Genomic DNA, 13,758 nt, shown 5'->3' on the forward strand with positions numbered 1-13,758 from the left:
TGTTTGTGTTTCTGTTGTTCCGTCTCAGTCTGGTGGATTCTTGGGAATTTCTCAGGAACGCCTGAACGGTCAGTTTCACTCGAGGATTATCCGATCAGATGATTTAGCTCACAGAATCAATCAATCTTTATTTGTATCGCGCCAAATCACAACAAACGTTATCTCAAGACTCTTTTACAAACAGAGCAGGTCTAGACCACTCTATGTCAAATCCTGAACAGAGACCCAACACCAAGACAGGATCAGACTCAGTCTGACCCCACCTTAATCCACCATGAGCATTACACCTCACAGTATTTAGCTAGTTACAGTGGAGAGGACAAACTTCCTTTAACAGGCAGAAACCTCCAGCAGGACCAGACTCATGTTAGACACACATCTGCTGAGACCGTGTTGGAGAGAGGGATAGAGGGAGATGAAGAGAGAGAGAGAGAGATGATAGTGGGGAGACGGATAGTAGTAGTTGTAGCAGCTGGAGTCTGGACCACGTCCACAGCAGCAGAGATCCAGAGGAACCTACGAGACAAGGGAGCTCAGGGACTCCAGAAAGGTCTAAGAAAAGAGAGAAGAGAGGGAGACCAGAAGAAAGAAAAAGAGGAGAAGAAATGGGGAAGGAAAGGATAGAAGGAAAGGAGAAATAAAGGATGAAGAAACATGGAGAGAGCAAAGAGAGAAAGGAAGGAAGGAAGACAGAAGGAATGAAAGTAAAAAGGAATGAAATAAAGAAGAAAAAGAAATAAGGGATGAAAGAAAAAAAGAGGGAATTAAATAAAGAAGGAAGGAAGGAAGGAATGGAAGAAAGAAAAAAGGAAGGAATAAAAGAGAGAAGGACGGAAGGAAAGAAGGAAGGAATGAAAGGAAAAAGGAAAGAAAGAAAGAAAGAAAGAAAGAAAGGATGAATAACAGACCCCAAAAAAGGAATCTACAGCAGAGATCCAGAGGAACCTACGAGACAAGGGAGCTCAGGGACTCCAGAAAGGTCTATGGTTAGTAACTTTAATGGGACAGGAAGAGTTAAAGTGAGAGACAGGCAGAGAGAGGAGAGAGAGGGAAAGACAGGATCCCAGTGTGTCAGTCTAAGCCTATAGCAGCAGAACTAAGACCTGGTCCAAGCCTGATCCAGCTCTAACTATAAGCTTTATCAAAAAGGAAAGTTTGAAGCCTACTCTTAAAAGTAGAGAGGGGGTCTGCCTCCCGGACCCTGACTGGTAGATGATTCCAAAGGAGAGGGGCCTGATCATTCCCGTTCCTGTGAAGCGGCTCGTATCCCTACTTTTAGATTCACACAACCCGAAGTGCTCCAAGCAGGAACAAACAGATCGTAAATAAAAACAGGAAGTCAAATTAAAGATGGATTTTGGGGCTGTTTTGTCCCTTTTGGTGCACCGTAGCCGACCTGCCGCAGTGTCTTCCTGCTTCCTGCTTGGAATATAACAACACAGCTGCACTTTGGAACGACTCCTGACTCTAAGTTCTCTTTACTTTCACTGTTGTTGTTGTTTGTTTGCATCACATGATTGTTTACCTAAAATACCAGGACGTATTGATCCACTTAGCTCTGACCCTCACGTCTGCGTCTCTCCTGCAGTGTTGTAACCTCCTGCTGGTCGAGACCCTGAAGGATCCTCTCTGCTTCAAAGTGTCCGATCAGACCATCCCCAAACAGCAGCACGTGGTCCAGGTGAGTCCGCCCGGTCCAGGGTGCATCAACGAGTCCGCATCATGAAGCTCAGCTTTCTACTCTTAACTTTGGTTTTGTTTCTGCAGACGAAGAACCAGGAGGAGAAGAGACTGTGGTCGCACTACCTCAAGAGACTGATCGTAGAGAACCATCCGGCCTCGCTCCCACAGAAGGTGAGAGGAAGACTTTGTCTCATTCCTTAGATTAACCTTGTTTGTCCGACGCTGTGGAGACTCCTGAGTCTGGAGAAATCAGAGAAGTGAACGCCAGAGGAACTCTAACATGTAGGGGTCAGGAGAGGAGGTCCCAGGACGTGGTGGTAGCGTCCCAAGTCTTTAAAGAAGTGCGTTACCATGACTTCTATCTGCAGGGAGCAGCTGGACTGACTGCGCACTTCAGGCTGTACGTCGGTCTCTGCTGCCCCCTGCTGGTCACTGAGCTGAAGTGAATCCAGTGGAAACCTTCACTGTGATCAGTGTGTGCTGTTTGTCTGCAGATATATAACCCATGCAGAAGGTCGCTGCCTTAAACCTTTAATATCAAATATTTGCAGCATATAGATGTGACTGAACTTAGTAGAGTTCACTCTTTAGGTTATAAGTTTATAAGTTCACTTTCTCATGACGTGTTCTTAAACAGAAGAGTTTTTCACTCCTGTGTTCTTAAATTGATGATTGCTGCGTCCTCATAAGTTTGAAGCTCGGTGTTCCTAATTAGCAGAGAGACACGCCCCTTAAACGCCCATATAAGGGCATGACACTGCAGGGCAGCACACACAGAAGTCACACAGACTCTTTAGAGGAAGAGGAGAGACATTGAGGCAGTGGCGGCTGGCAAATAGGGGCGCTAGGGCGCCGCCCCACCACCCACCACAAGACATTAAAAAATAAATAAATAAATAAATAAATAATAAAATAATATTCTGAACTGTATGTATATATATTTTAAAATGAGCAAGATTAATATTGTATAGTTAAATAATTATTAGTAAAGCTGTTTCGTTCATCTGTGTTGTCTGATTGGTGACGTATGCTCCCCATGGGGTTTTCCCCATAGACTGGTTTTCTCCGGTTTTCCTCCGGGGCGCAGAAATCTTTGGCCATAGACTCTGGTTAAAAGTTGTACATGCGCAGTAGCTCCTCTTCAATACAAGAGATAGGGCCGTGTCGGGGCGCACCTTCCCTGCGCCCAGAGCTGAATGCAGCTTGATTTACAAACCACCACTCTCCTGTCATGGGGCTGACGTCACAGCCGTCTGTCATCAAGCGCGGCTGATTGACAGCTCGAGCCGTGGGAGTAGGAGACGATCGGACAGAGACGCAAAATGGAGGGAGAGAAAGTAAATAACTCAGTGAAGTCACTCAAAACATCACCTTTAGAGAGGAGAACGTACCAGGAGAAGCTCCACGTGAAAGAGCGTGGACCTGATCAGCCCAACATCAACATTAATCATCAGTCCAAAGACAGAGGGAGACAATACACCCGGTCTGTTTCCAGGACCTGGTTTAGCAACAAGGCTAACTACATGCAGTGATGCTAATGCGTTAGTCTGCTTTCCCTGCCTCCTTTTCCAAACGTCAGGATCTGACCCATCATGGATAAAGACAGGTATTACTGATTTAAAGAACTTTTCAGAAAAGTTAAACTGGCAGGAATAGTAATGCTATTATTTGACAGATTATTTGTTAACAAGCATTATACACAGTGTAACAGCGCCCTCTGCTGGCGAGCATGTAATGTCATTACTACACACACATTAATTGGTGATGCATGAATAATATCTACACCTCTTTAAATAAGTACTGAGACAATGATTAGCTTACACAGCTTATACAAATGGTAAACAGAAATCTTATTAATCAATGATCTACTGAAGCTATTTAGCCTACTGCACCAGTGGCAGCATGAATACTACAGTCACGAGACACCATCACCATGGTCACTTATCTATTACAGGTGATGCAGCAAGACAATCAAATGAATGTTGCTGAATCTGAGAGGTGCTTCTCAACACTGAAGAGAATCAAGACCTTCCTCAGGAACACAATGTCACAGGATCGTCTCAATGCATTGGCCGTGCTCTCTATGGAGAAGAAACTTGTCAAAAGCATCCCTGACTTTAACCATAGAGTCATTGAGAAATGTATTTCTCTCAAGGAAAGAAGAGCAAAATTTATGTACAAAAGTTAGAACAGTACATGACATTATAATGTTGCTTTTGCTGTTTTCGTGTATGTAAATACACTGGTGTGATACCCCAGACATTTACCAAAAAGCAAGCAAACATGTACTATTTTGGAGTTATAGCCCCCCCTGGAGAAAACTCCACCAGCCTCCACTGCATTGAGGATGTGTTAATTAAATCAAACCGATCGTGCTCCCAAAGAAAAGAGATGACTGAGTTGATCTGAGCTGATTTTTTTGAATGATAATAATTATATGTTATAGCCTCAGGAGTGAATATAAAGAAATATCAGTCTGCTCCATTCGAGGGAAAAGATGCCTTCAATTATTTAGAAGGAACCTTCGTTATTAGGCATGCAGGAATATGTTTGTTCTATAAATACACACTAGGTTTCTACATTTTGAGAATGAATTCACTCGTAGGTCTTCGTTCTCAAAGGTCCCTGAAAAAAATCTTCTACACCTCAAAGGCCCAATCTCAAGTCCTACCTGAACCCTAAACCCTGAGCCCTTCAGGACAGGAAGTCAGGTTCCACCAAAACCAAATGAAAACATCCGGGGTTAATTTTCAGAATAAAACACTCTGTGTTATCACCAGATCGTATTTCACTTAACTACAACAACAAACCAAAGTCATGATGAGCGGAGCCAGGCCTGGAGTCAACAGGTCAGAGGTTTTCAGAGGACCAGAAAGACAACATGGATGAGGAGAGGAGGAGGAGGAGGAGAAAACCTCGGTCACATGACTCCAGCTGTCCGGAGGTCCTGCTCGTGGGTGTTGACGGACGAGGGAGCACAGAGCCGGACCGCAGAGGACCAGAGAAGGACCGGACACGGTTCTGGTGGAAGTCCTGTGTCAGTGATGCTAAAGCAGCACTTCATCTATCAGCTTGGCCGTTGTTGACTTCCGCTTTCTGGTACCTGAATTCCAGCGACCCCTGACCCAGCATCCTGCAGACCAGATTCAACAGAACAGTCAGACTACAGACTAAATTCAAACGCAGGCCGCTTCGAAAACAGCCCAAGTCTGCAAAAAATACCCACTTACATTAAGGGGGGCATTAAGGGCTCGGAAAGTCTGACACAGGACTTCCACCAGACCCGTGTCCGGTCTGTCTCCGATCCTCTGTGGTACGTCTCCGATCTCTCTCGGTCGTCAACACCCACCAGTTGCATTTTCGGAACCCAGCACGGAGCAGGACCTCCGGATATCAGGAGTCATGTGACCGAGGTTTCCCCTTCTGTAATCCCTGAATCAAGGATCCTCCTCCTCCTCCTCCTCTCCTCATCCATGTTGTCTTTCTGGTCCTCTGAAAACCTCTGACCTGTTGACTCCAGGCCTGGCTCCGCTCATCATGACTTTGGTTTGTTGTTGTAGTTAAGTGAAATACGATCTGGTGATAACACAGAGTCTTTTATTCTGAAAATTAACCGCCTGACTTCCTGTACCGCTCCATCTGCTCTGTTGAGATTGATGCGTCGTGCTCCGGCATCCGGGACAAATAGAAGTCTTGTGGATCTGATCCGGAGGACTCCGACCTGCCGGATCAGAGACACAGCTGGAACACAACGGAGCGGATCCAGTGGAAGTTAACACATGGACTAGAATAGAAACCGATCAGATCGGGTGGAATTTGGCCGTAAGGAAAGGAAAGAAACGCCAAGAGAAGGAGAGGAAAAAGAAGCTAAGGAAAAGAAAGCTGAGGAAAGGAAATGAGCGTTAAGGGAAGGAAAGGAGAGGAAATGATTGCTAAGGGAAGGAAAGGAGAGGAAATTATCGCTAAGGAAAGGAGAGGAAGTGAGCACTAAGGAAAGGAAAGCCAAGGAAAAGTAAGCTGAGGAAAGGAAATGAGCGTTAAGGGAAGGAAAGGAGAGGAAATGATTGCTAAGGGAAGGAAAGGAGAGGAAATTATCGCTAAGGAAAGGAGAGGAAGTGAGCACTAAGGAAAGGAAAGCCAAGGAAAAGTAAGCTGAGGAAAGGAAATGAGCGTTAAGGGAAGGAAAGGAGAGGAAATGATTGCTAAGGGAAGGAAAGGAGAGGAAATGACCGCTAAGGGAAGGAAAGGAGAGAAAATGAGTGCTAAGGGAAGGAAAGGAAAGGAAATTATCGCTAAGTAAAGGAGAGGAAGTGAGCGCTAAGGAAAGGAGAGGAAGGGAAATGAGCACCGGAACACAACGGAGTGGATCCAGTGGAAGTTAACACATTGACTAGAATAGAGACTGATCAGATCTGGGGGAATTTGGCAGTAAGGGAAGGAAAGATGAGCCAAGGAAAGGAGAGGAAAAAGAAGCTAAGGAAAAGAAAGCTGAGGAAAGGAAATGAGTGCTAAGGGAAGGAAATGAGAGGAAATGATCACTAAGTGAAGGAAAGGAAAGGAAATTATCGCTAAGTAAAGGATAGGAAGTGAGCACTAAGGAAAGGTAAGCCAAGGAAAAGTAAGCTTAGGAAAGGAATGATCAATAAGGGAATGAAAGGAGAGGAATGATCAATAAGGGAAGGAAAGGAGAGGAAATGATTGCTAAGGGAAGGAAAGGAGAGGAAATTATCGCTAAGTAAAGGATAGGAAGTGAGCACTAAGGAAAGGTAAGCCAAGGAACAGTAAGCTTAGGAAAGGAATGATCAATAAGGGAATGAAAGGAGAGGAAATGAGCGCTAAGGAAAGGAAAGGAGAGGAAATGATTGCTAAGGGAAGGAAAGGAGAGGAAATGATTGCTAAGGGAAGGAAAGGAGAGGAAATGAGTGCTAAGGGAAGGAAAGGAGAGGAAATGAGTGCTAAGGGAAGGAAAGGAGAGGAAATGAGTGCTAAGGGAAGTAAAGGAAAGGAAATTATCGCTAAGGAAAGGAGAGGAAGTGAGCGCTAAGGAAAGGTAAGCCAAGGAAAAGTAAGCTTAGGAAAGGAATGATCAATAAGGGAATGAAAGGAGAGGAATGATCAATAAGGGAAGGAAAGTAGAGGAAATGATTGCTAAGTAAAGGAGAGGAAGTGAGCGCTAAGGAAAGGAGAGGAAGTGAGTGCTAAGGAAAGGAGAGGAAGTGAGCACTAAGGAAAGGAAAGCCAAGGAAAAGTAAGCTGAGGAAAGGAATGATCGCTAAAGGAAGGAAAGGAAGGGAAATGAGCACCGGAACACAACTGAGTGGACCCAGTGGAAGTTAACACATTGACTAGAATAGAAACCGATCAGATCAGGGGGAATTTGGCCTTGAGAGAGATCCCTCACACACTTTAACACGTTTTAATGGGAACGCGCCTCAAAGTCAGCGAGTGTGTGAGCGTGGGGCGTTGTGATTGGGCCAAACAATTTGGGTTCAGATCCCGTTGTTACCTCACTGAGACTGTAAAACAGTCACTGGATGAAGGTAAAGCGGTGGGAAGAGTATTTCTGGACTTTGATAAAGCTTTTAGAAGGGAACAGGAACTCCACAAGGTCCAATTTGAAGCCCTTTGACACGATGGGGAAGAACTGAGGAGGACCCGCGTGCAGAAAAATACAGATTTCAATAATAAAAGAACAAAGAGGTCCAAACAAGAGTTACTACAGCATCCAAGAATCTAAATCCAAAAGAAACACAGAGAGAGAAACTGAGTGATTAACTCAGCAGGTGAGCCACATCAGGTTCATCAGGAGGGAAACACGAGGACAGGAACACTGTACTATCAATACGGACTGATGCAGACTTGAAGCGCTCCTTAAAATCACTCATGGTGAGGTTTTCATGTAAGAACAGGATGTCTCATAATTCCACATTTTTTATTTCCAGGCGAGGCAAGTCCTGGGAGACAACTTCTGCCAATGTGAGTTCAAACACACACACACAAACACACACACACACATACACACACACACACGCTCTCACGCCACGTTTGAAGCATGGTCTGACTGTATGACATCACTTCCTGTATTTCAGCGCCTCAGTTCGACCAGGAGAACCTGAAGAAGTCGTCGGCGTTGTCGAGGTTCGACGACATCCACAGCTATCACCGCGGCCGGCGTCAGTCAGGTCAGGGTCAGTCCTCCTCTTCCTCGCCACATCAATCCCTCGCCATCAGGGCCGGGCAGGATGTTCACTCGTGTTTCACTTTTTGGGGAACAGGCCGCGTGTGCCAACCCCGAAGCAGACAGGAAATGTGTCCTCTGATAAGTGATTTGTGGAGTCACAGCCCGATGCTTCTTCTTCTTCCTCTGCGCCATAGAGATCTAATATTGTTCCCCTGATTCATCCAAGCTGAAGAAGAGACAAAGAGTGACTCTGTCCTCCATGTTTGTTTGACCAACACGCCAAGCTTTGTTGTTGACAGCTACTTTATCAATGTGTCCAAATTAATCTTCAGTAGAGAGAACTCCTTATACCCAACGTATCAGAAGAGAAACCAAATTTAAGGCACCACCTTTAAACTTCAACATCAAAATAAAGTCTTAAATTTAGAAATACGCTGAAGGGAGGGGCGCTGAAGTCCTCTCTCAACGTCGTCTCTCTCTGTTTGTCCCTCCAGAGCCTCCAGAGCTGCTCATGTACACGCCTGAGAAGTCCAGGAAGAGCCTCCCTCTGCTGCTGGAGGGAAACCTGCCGTACAGACGCACCAGGAGACAGTCAGGTAGGCAGAGTACATCTGCAGCCTGAGGACGGCCTTTAGATCCCACGCTCCAGGCTTTTGATTCTACCTTCAGGTGTTCTGCTGAGCCAGCTCCTGTTCCAAGTTCAGTTTGAATGAAGTCCTTGTTTCTCTTTCAGCTCCGGCTAAAGACATCGAGTCGGCATTTCATCCCAACGGTGAGTACACTTCAGGAGTCTTTCTCAAATCTTGGGGACAGATTCACGATCATGAGGCAGCTTCTTCAGAAACGGACAGAACACATCCATGACGCCATTCCACGTATGCAAGTGGAAGAGGGGAGGTGTGCTCTCCCCGCCTCAGACTTTAGCTAACAAAGATGGCACATGAAAGAGAGGGGAGGTGTGCTTTTCCTGCCTCAGGCTTTGGCGTTCAACGTAAGCCAATGGAAGAGAATGGAGGTATGCTCTCCCCACCTCAGACTTTGGCACTCCACGTATGCAAGTGGAAGAGAGGGGAGGTGTGGTCTCCCTGCCTCAGGCTTTAGCTTTCAAAATAGGTGCATTAAAGAAAGGGGAGGTGTGCTCTCCCCACCTTAGGTTTTGGCGTTCAATGTAGGGGCATGAAAGAGAGAGGAGGTGTGCTCTCCCCACCTCAAGCTTTGGAATTCCATTTATGCACATGAAAGAGAAGAAACGTATGCTCTCCCCGCCTCAGGCTTTAGCTTTCAAAGTAGGTGCATGAAAGAGAGGAGAGTTGTGCTCTCCCCGCTTCATGCTTTTGCACTCCATGTATGCAAGTGGAAGAGAGGGGAGGTGTGCTCTCCCCGCCTCAGACTTTGGCTAACAAAGATGGCACATGAAAGAGAGGGGAGATGTGCTTTTCCTGTCTCAGGCTTTGGCGTTCAACGTAAGCCAATGGAAGAGAATGGAGGTATGCTCTCCCCACCTCAGACTTTGGCACTCCACGTATGCAAGTGGAAGAGAGGGGAGGTGTGCTCTCCCCGCTTCAAGCTTTGGCACTCCACGTATGCAAGTGGAAGGCAGTGGAGGTGTGGTCTCCCCGCCTCAGGCTTTAGCTTTCAAAATAGGTGCATTAAAGAGAGGGGAGGTGTGCTCTCCCCACCTTAGGTTTTGGCGTTCAATGTAGGTGCATGAAAGAGAGAGGAGGTGTGCTCTCCCCACCTCAAGCTTTGGAATTCCATTTATGCACATGAAAGAGAAGAAACGTATGCTCTCCCCGCCTCAGGCTTTAGCTTTCAAAGTAGGTGCATGAAAGAGAGGGGACTTGTGCTCTCCCCGCTTCATGCTTTTGCACTCCATGTATGCAAGTGGAAGAGAGGGGAGGTGTGCTCTCCCCGCCTCAGACTTTAGCTAACAAAGATGGCACATGAAAGAGAGGGTAGATGTGCTTTTTCTGCCTCAGGCTTTGGCGTTCAACGTAAGCCAATGGAAGAGAATGGAGGTATGCTCTCCCCACCTCAGACTTTGGCACTCCACGTATGCAAGTGGAAGAGAGGGGAGGTGTGCTCTCCCCGCTTCAAGCTTTGGCACTCCACGTATGCAAGTGGAAGGCAGTGGAGGTGTGGTCTCCCCGCCTCAGGCTTTAGCTTTCAAAATAGGTGCATTAAAGAGAGGGGAGGTGTGCTCTCCCCACCTTAGGTTTTGGCGTTCAATGTAGGACTATGAAAGAGAGAGGAGGTGTGCTCTCCCCACCTCAAGCTTTGGAATTCCATTTATGCACATGAAAGAGATGAAACGTATGCTCTCCCCGCCTCAGGCTTTAGCTTTCAAAGTAGGTGCATGAAAGAGAGGGGAGTTATGCTCTCCCCGCTTCATGCTTTGGCACTCCACGTATGCAAGTGGAAGAGAAAGGAGGTGTGCTCTTCACGTCTCAGGCTGTGGCCTTTCACGGAGGCACAGGAAAGGGAATGGAGGTGTGGTCTCCCCACCTCAGGCTTTGACACTCCACATATGCAGGTGGAAGAGAGGGGAGGTGTGTTCTTCATGTTTTAGGCCTTGGCAATGTACATATGCAGGTGGAAGAGAGGGGAGGTGTGCTCTCCCCGCCTTAGACTTTAGCGTTCAATGTAGGTGCGTGAATGAGAGAGTAGGTGTGCTCTCCCCGCTTTATGCTGTGGTGTTAAACGTAGGTGCATGAAAGAGAGGTGAGGTGTGCTCTCCCCGCCTCAGGCTTTTGCACTCCACGTATGCAAGTGGAAGAGAGGGGAGATGTGCTCCCCTTGTTTCATGCTTTGGCACTCCACATATGCAAGTGGAAGAGAGGGGAGATGTGCTCCCCCTGCTTCATGCTTTGGCACTCCACATATGCAAGTGGAAGAGAGGGGAGGTGTGCTCTCCCTGCCTCAGACTTTGGCTAACAAAGATGGCACATGAAAGAGAGGGGAAATGTGCTTTTCCTGCCTCAGACTTTGGTGTTCAACGTAAGCCAGTGAATGAGAGAGAGGAGGTGTGCCCTCCCCACCTTAGCTGTTGGCATTCAACGTAGGTGCATGAAAGAGAAGAAACGAATGCTCTCCCCGCCTCAGGCTTTGGCATTCTGCGTACACACATGGAAGGGCAGGGAGCTCCCAGAACAGAGACATACTACCAAATCTAACTTCCTGCATGCAGACAATGAACTCTTCTGAGGAGAGTAATCCTGACTGAAGTAACAAGAAGTATCTTCTCGTTTGTTTTCCCGGGCGGTCTTTCTGATGAACAGATATTTAAAATGCAGCACTCTGTATGGGCCTTTTGTTTATTGCCTGTAAATATAACACAGAATAAGTTCTGGACAAGTCAAGCCTGCAGTTGATGGCCTGTTTGTTGAATGTTTGTCTCATCCATGAACACGAGGAACTCCCTGATCTACGGCGCTGACATCAGTAACAGGACATTAGCATGCCTGCTTTAGTGTGAACGTAAAGTTTAATACCTCTAGCTTTTAAAACGGTGTTGCCATAAAGCAGATTGTAGCTTATTGAATCAAACTCAGTGATTAGATTTAATCTGCAGAGACTGTAATTGAAAGGTTTTGCCTCTAAGCTCTGTCGGTGATGTCTGGTGTCTTGATTTAAAACTGTTTACCGGCAGTGCAAACACAGGGTTCTGTTTTGGCTCCACATCTGCAGCGAGGAGCCCAAAATTGGAACCGCAGATCATGTAAAGACAAGAGATGAGAGTCAGCGTCAAAGAGATTTATTGATTTCTGCTGTGCATGCCAAGTGCTTGTCAAACAGTGGAAACACCTTGTTGACTCTGCTGTGTCTCTGTCACGCTCTTCTCCTTCTTCTCCTTCTTCTCCCTCTCCCATGTCTCCTGCTTCCTCCGCCCGGGGCGATCCTGCAGCTTTGAAGGTAAGACCGTTTGTAAGCATCTTCACGCTCCGCTGACTGTGAAAGCCTTTTCACTGAAATTTAGCATGTTACAATGATTCTGGATAAATTCAAAGTGGAATTGTCTCCACTGACTCATTTTAATTCAGACTTATAGTGAACAGCCTCATAATGTGATCCTACCTATCCCAGCTGGATCTGATGTGTCATTTCAAAATAAAAGCAACTTGAATTTAGTGTTAAAGGTGACATATCCTGCAAACTGGACTTTTTAATGGTCCTCTCCCTGAAATCTGTGTCCCTGTCTACAAACCCCCTGAAAAGTCAAAGACTCCATTCTGCCCCTGTTCTGATTTCTCCACCTTTCTGTAAATGTGTGCTGAAACCAGCCGTTTCACTTTTCAGTGTTTTTCATACGTCACAACGCCATCCGGTCTGTAACAGGAAGTCAGAGCTCGGAGCTTGTTCAGCCCATAGACTGTATAAAATACAACTCAACCCCTCCTCCGTTTTTCATTCCCTGCACACATGTGTGCTAACAAGGAGCTTAGGAGGGAGGCATGCTAGTTGGAGGCTGTCTTAATAAACACAAAGGTCGCTTTGACTCCCCACGTCTGCAGATTTGAAGATCTAGTGGATGATTTTTAGTTTCCATGGATAAGTGCTAGCGCTAGTTAGCATAGCCACATAGCTACATGTTGGTAGCTGTGTACCAAGACACACGTCGACATGCTGATAAATAAAACAACAAGAAACACTAAATCTGTGACCAATGGTTCAGAAAGGTCCTGCTGCAGGCGCCTCTCCATCAGGATCAGATTCTGGATCAGATTCAGAGGGTTGAAGTAACGCGGGTCTGTGAGCAGCCGTGTATATTCAGCCAACATGTAAACATTAGATCAACGTGCTGGACAGCCGAGGCCACACCCACTTCCTGAGGGGGCGTGGTCAGAGGGAAAACAGCCTGTTCTGAGCAGGGCTGAAAAAGAGGGGTTTACAGGCAGACCAGAATCTGATTTCAAAGAGTTTTTATGAGCATAAACTTTAAAGACATGTTTTGGGGACCTCTTAGACCAATATATGTTGATGAAGAAGAGCAGAATATGTCACCTTTAAGATATTACACAAGCTAAAGTGTTAAAGGAGTGTTGACGATTTGAACTCTTGGTATAACCCTGATACTGATATCTGATCCACTACATGAATTATTTAAAGAGTGAAGATGTTTCTGCAAAAATCAAAGACTAACATGTTTTGAGTTTCTGTCGACTAAAACTAGACTTAAACTATAAAGGGCTGAAAAGACTAAAACTAACATTTAATCTAAAGACTAAGACTACATCTAGAATAGACGCCAAAATGAACACTGCTTGAATTTTGAAACACATGTTCTGCATATTACAGACGTCTTTTATTTTGTAAATTTGTCTCTGGACTGGCTAAAGTTCTAAATTTGATTTGCATTTCCCAGGAACAGTAGAGGACTCTTCGTCTGTTTTGGTTTTCAGCAGAGACAAATGGTTGGAAACACCCTGAGACGGGTCCAAGTCTTCCCACTAACAGTCCTTGTTCTGGTCCCTGTGTTATTCTAAAAGTCTGATAACATTACAGAGAGGATCTCTGCAGAGAGAGAGAGCTTCATGAGGAAGAGGATTTGAACTACACACAGCTGTTATATCTCTCTCCTTAAAGTCCCCACTCCTCTAACAGGACGTGAGAACTGGTTACGGCCGGTTTGTAAATGTAATTAAGTTGGACACAAATATTTCGTAGGAATCTAACCGATCCAGGACCCAGCAGGGTGACGTCTCCGTCTCCTTGTTCTGTTGGGTAAAAGTTCTGTTTTGGTAAACTGAGTCTGAGATTTTTTCAACTGTTTCTGGTTATAAAACCCTCAACCATCCATCTTGGAGGAGTGAATCTCTGCAGATGTCTCCTTCTGCCACAAAACAAGAACATCCAACTGGCACATTTCTCCTGCAGTCATCTGTTCAAGTGATTCA

General features: G+C 45.9%; 1 protein-coding gene across 1 annotated transcript in view; it reads left to right on the plus strand.

Annotated features, from left to right (window-relative positions):
- plekhg2 (pleckstrin homology domain containing, family G (with RhoGef domain) member 2) overlaps positions 1 to 13,758 on the plus strand; it is a gene marked incomplete at its 3' end in the record, with an annotated part of 39,023 nt that overhangs the window by 21,394 nt on the left and 3,871 nt on the right. The window contains exons 6-12 of the mRNA XM_034701633.1: positions 1,589 to 1,681; positions 1,768 to 1,854; positions 7,626 to 7,659; positions 7,773 to 7,865; positions 8,359 to 8,460; positions 8,598 to 8,636; positions 11,769 to 11,776. Coding sequence (XP_034557524.1) covers positions 1,589 to 1,681; positions 1,768 to 1,854; positions 7,626 to 7,659; positions 7,773 to 7,865; positions 8,359 to 8,460; positions 8,598 to 8,636; positions 11,769 to 11,776 — 456 coding nt within the window. The remainder of the gene's footprint in view (positions 1 to 1,588; positions 1,682 to 1,767; positions 1,855 to 7,625; positions 7,660 to 7,772; positions 7,866 to 8,358; positions 8,461 to 8,597; positions 8,637 to 11,768; positions 11,777 to 13,758) is intronic.

Source organism: Notolabrus celidotus, chromosome 14 (genome assembly GCF_009762535.1).
Source record: "Notolabrus celidotus isolate fNotCel1 chromosome 14, fNotCel1.pri, whole genome shotgun sequence".
Lineage (NCBI taxonomy): Eukaryota > Metazoa > Chordata > Actinopteri > Labriformes > Labridae > Notolabrus > Notolabrus celidotus.